Raw genomic sequence first — 4,822 nt, 5'->3', positions numbered from 1 at the left:
TGTTCCGCATAATGTTTAAAAATGTTGACAAAATTTAAAAAATGTTACCAATATCCAAATTCACTAGCATTATTTGAAATAAGGAACATCTTTTCAAATTCATGAACATTATTCGAATTCAGGGACATCTTTTGGCTCCATGAACTCTTTTGAAATTCGCATTGTTTTTGGAATTTTGGAAAGTTTTCGAAATCCCGAATTATTTTAGAAAGAAAAACGAAGCAAGACAATAGGGGGCTTCGCGCTGCGCTCATGGGCCGACCAAAAATAGGCGCGCGCGTCCGCTCCTTAGCGCGTGCTGCACCATATAGGAGGAACCTTAACCCTGCTCCAGCGAGGCGCCGGCCACGGCCGTCGACCGAGCTCCGAGGACGGCAGCGCGGCTCCGTCGGCACGTCCAGCGCCAACCCCGAGCCAGGCCTTCGGCTTGGGGCGTGCCCTCGCCTGCGACCCTAAACGGTATGCGTTCTACCCACCTTCCCTTAGCAAGAAGAAACCCATCCTCTGTTCCCGGTGAGCTGACCATTAGTCTGAACATCTTTGCTACATCTACATTTACCCTCTCGATTACAACATTAATTAATCGTACGATCAGCCACCTCCTCCTTGACGTCGTCATCTACCGCCGATGGCAGCATCGTTGATGGTTCGTCGAGGAACTTACTGGCTTGCTCCAGGTACTTGTCCATGCGTGGCGTGGCCAAGAGCCGCATGTTCTCAATGTTGCAGCCCCTAGTCACGAAACGTTGCCAGATGTGTGAAGACTCGGATGATAACGTGTAGGGGCGGCCCTGCTTCTCGTAGGTTTCTGGTGTTTCTAAGAGCTCCTGCAACTCGGTCCTGAGCAGCGGGTTTGAGCGCTCCACCAGCATGTTCTGAGCCTCCACTAGCTTGTGCCTTGGCATCGAGCAGCATGTCGTTTGACTCAGGATAAACCTACAACTTCAATTACGGAGAACGGAGGGAGTGTCGCGTAATCACTGACTAGGAAAAACGCGAGCGACCCAGCAGAGTAGAAAGGATGTGCTTTATGATGTCTACGCCTTCTTCAGGTCAGGCCGGCCAGGGTTTCAATGAAATGCAAGAAAACACATGGAGGCTACTACGCCTTGTCGTTTGAGACTTCGCATGCTGTGCCAGAAGCGTTTCACGGTCAGAGAGCTGGCCAAGAAGTTCCACGACGACCCTACGGTGTAGCCGCCGTCGGCGGACGAGGACCGATCTTAAGGAGGAGGCCAAGAAGTTCCACGATGACCCAACCACGCAGCCGCCGCCGGTGGACGACGAATCAACAGTTGAGACGCTGCCAATGGCGTGTATGTATACGTCAAGTGTCTATATGGTTGAGGTTGAGACGCTGCCAATGGCGTATATGAATACGTCAAGTGTCAAGTGTCTAATTAAGCTAAGCAGGCGTGCTAAGCCGTAGCGCACTTCGATTAGTTTGTTTATTATTCTTCTACAGGTATTCCCACTCCCTGTGTTGTACTCCTAGTAAACTTCAATTAGTTTTGCACTCGAAACCCAAGTCATAAATCGGACCAAATCCATTATTACAACAGATTACATCAGAAACCGGCATACTGATTGCACCAGAGCAACATTGTGGACAGGATTAAAAATATTGAAAGAGAAAGTCAATGTTTTCTTGTTGCTTAGGCAGTTGGCTTGTCATTCTCACACGTTTTTGCTAGAAATGTATTCCATGGGGTGCTAGGCCAATAATAAAGATTACAAATAGATGTAGTTTACAAGGATACATTGACTTTCTGGTGGGGAAGCTATCTCCCCCGGTGACCGTTCGAAAAAAGCAAGGATACACGTTTACCGCCGTGTGTCGCCCACCTTTGAACATATCGCCATCAATAGTTTGGAGACTTATATCTGGTGAAGAATCTCTATAAGACTTGCAGAGGCTACTCAATTTGTCCAGAGTCCATAGAGATCACCAACAACTTCCATCATCGACCGTCTTCTTGCTTGCCATGGAGGCTGCCATATCCGTAGTCACGGGTGAACTAGTGAGTCGTTTCATCTCCTTCCTCAAAAACAAGTACAACTCCTCCTTGAGCCATGCACAATCAGAGAAGATGGAGGAGAGACTGCAGCACCTCTTGATGAGAGTCAGCATCGTCGTCGAGGAGGCGGATGTGCGGTACATAACCAACTCTGGGATGTTATTGCAGCTCAAAATGCTGTCAGGGGCCATGTACAAAGGATACCACATGCTGGACACCATGAGGTTCCAAAACCACCAAGAGAGTGCATGCTTTGACAAGGTTAGAATCAACGACTCATCTAGCAACAACTTGTATTTATCCATTCCTTTCAAGCGTTCTCGGACAAAAACTGAGATGGATGACAAGGCCATGCGCCTCGAGTCAGATGGTGCCTTGGAAAGCTTAGAAATTGTTGTTGCTAACATGACAGAATTTGTTGTGTTTCTGGGTGGATGTGAGCGCATGTCTCGTAGGCCATATGATGTTCATCTTTACACCAACAACTTCATGTTCAGCCGACATGCTGAAAAGCAAAAGCTCTTGAGCTTCTTGTTGGAGCACAATGATTTTCATGCACCTGCAGTTCTTCCAATCATAGGTGGTGTTGGAGTTGGGAAGAAAACATTGGTTGCTCATGTGTGTGCAGACGAAAGGGTTCGCTCACAATTCTCCACTACTTTGCACTTGAATGGAGACAACCTCTTGACGGTACTTGACCATGGAGGGACCATGTTTCGGATGATCTTGGTAGTTATAGAGTTTGCTTCTGATATAGGCGACGATGACTGGAAAAAGTTTCACTTGTTTCTCATAAGAATGAACAAAGGAAGCAAGATCATCATCATAAGTAAACTTAAAAGATTAGCCCGGTTTGGATCGGTGCAACCTATTTTCTTAAGTGTTTTGTCTTATGACGAGTTTAGGTATCTTTTTAAGACCCTAGCATTCGGGAGCGTAGACCCTGCAGAACATCCACGACTACTGCAATTAGCAGATGAGTTTGCCAATCAGTTGCACAATAAGCAAGGTTCACTTGTAGCAATAAATACGTTCTCACATGTGTTGAGAATGAACCTCACTATTCAGTTTTGGCGTTGCATATTTGACAAGATGACAAGGCATGTTAAAAGAAACCTCTTCATACATGGTGCGCACCCCAGCGTGCTTATGGAACAAGGCCTTCCAGTCGACATAACGGACTTTGCTTTGCATCCACTTACTATGACAAGTTATACAAGTAATGTTCCAATCAAGGAGAAATCACCAAGTGTGACATTTGCAGAGCTTCTAGCAGATCCTAGTGTTAGACCAGAAGGAGACTTCACTCTAATTAGATATGAATCAAGGATACCCCCTCATAAATCATTTGTTCATTTTGTTACAAGTCGTGCTCAGGATACACATGAAGGTAGTAGTAGTACCTTGCCAGGGAGGAAGCGACGGGGTGTGCCAATCTAATTTTGTTTTGGGACTCGTGTAATGTAAATCTTATTGTATTTTTGGATACATGATAAACATATGTGTTCATGTATCATATATATCAATTAAAGTACTGTAAATTTGTATTATGTTTTTGTTTTGGGTGGGGGGATTTCCCACCTGAATAAATTTCAGAATAAGGCATAGACCCAATCTATCTACTATATAATTAAAATAGAAGACGTGAACCAACCCGTGATTAGATGGTTAGGTGAACAATGGTATCCCCAACCCACCAGGTTTAAGTCGATGATGTGTCGGCTCAGTATCTCGGAGGTGCTCATAGGGGTAGGATGTGTGTGCGTGCGTTTATGGGGTTGAGCATCTGCGATTGTACTATGATAAAAACAGAATACAAATAGGTCAACACATTAATCCATATAAGCTAAAATTATTTTATCCATTGATCTTGCGTATGACAGCTGGGATTTAAAAGTCTAAAAGATATGACAATATTATTCATGTACAACTAGTGTTATAACTAGAGAATACCCCGCGCGTTGCTATGAGAATTGACTAAAATATATTTTAGTGATCTGATTGTATGAACTAGAACTAACAATATTATATATTATATTGGACTACTGTAGTCATAAAATATTTGAAATCAGTGACATAATATAATGAAAAACCTTTTCCCATGCATGTTAAGTGGACCTTTGACGAAACGACATGTGCGGTGAGATAAGATGTGCGCATGGGATCAATTAATAATGAAAACCTTTTTCCTACGCATGTTTGATGGGCCTTTAATGAGGTGATATGTGTGCATGTTAAGATAACAAAGATCGTGGGGATAAATTATTGAAGTATATAGTATATAGGATATGTCACGTATACAACCTTTCCACAAAAAATAAAAGAGCACCTCAGATATCAAATAACAAACAAATATCAATCGGATTTTAATGTGCCTGATTAGAAGGACAACGTACAACTGTACAAGTTTAGACATGTTTATGACAAAGAACTCTCAGAAATAAACAAAGGAACCTGTAAAACATGTTTTTTGGGGAAAGGCCATCATGGCTAGCTTTATTAAGATCAAACAACGATTACATCATTCACTAGTTGGCTAATCAAGAACCCTGGAGGTTCCTCGGTCCAAATATTATTATATTTATTACAAAAACTAAATTTAGCTAGCTCATGAGCTGTCGAATTTGCTTCGCGAAAACAATGACTAAAGATGACCTTTCCTATTGACGTAGTCACATCTGTGCATTCAACAAAGATGGCAGCAGCTGCATCCCACCATTGGTTTTGTCCCTGGCAACATTTCACAATGTTAAGCGAGTCAGACTCTGCTCCCACCCTGTTACAGCCCAAGTTGATCGCCAAGT

The 4,822-nt window shown here is 43.4% G+C and overlaps 1 protein-coding gene across 1 annotated transcript; it reads left to right on the top strand.

Annotated features, from left to right (window-relative positions):
- Positions 1 to 1,971: 1,971 nt before the first annotated feature.
- Positions 1,972 to 3,570, top strand: LOC109754194 (disease resistance protein RGA2-like). The gene has a single exon (XM_020313113.3). It carries the CDS (start codon positions 1,986 to 1,988, stop codon positions 3,456 to 3,458), a length of 1,473 nt encoding a protein of 490 aa, XP_020168702.1. The 5' UTR covers positions 1,972 to 1,985; the 3' UTR covers positions 3,459 to 3,570.
- The last annotated feature ends 1,252 nt before the right edge of the window (positions 3,571 to 4,822 follow it).

This window comes from Aegilops tauschii, chromosome 2 (genome assembly GCF_002575655.3).
Source record: "Aegilops tauschii subsp. strangulata cultivar AL8/78 chromosome 2, Aet v6.0, whole genome shotgun sequence".
Taxonomy (NCBI): Eukaryota; Viridiplantae; Streptophyta; class Magnoliopsida; order Poales; family Poaceae; genus Aegilops; species Aegilops tauschii.
This window is presented reverse-complemented; position numbering and strand designations above follow the sequence as displayed.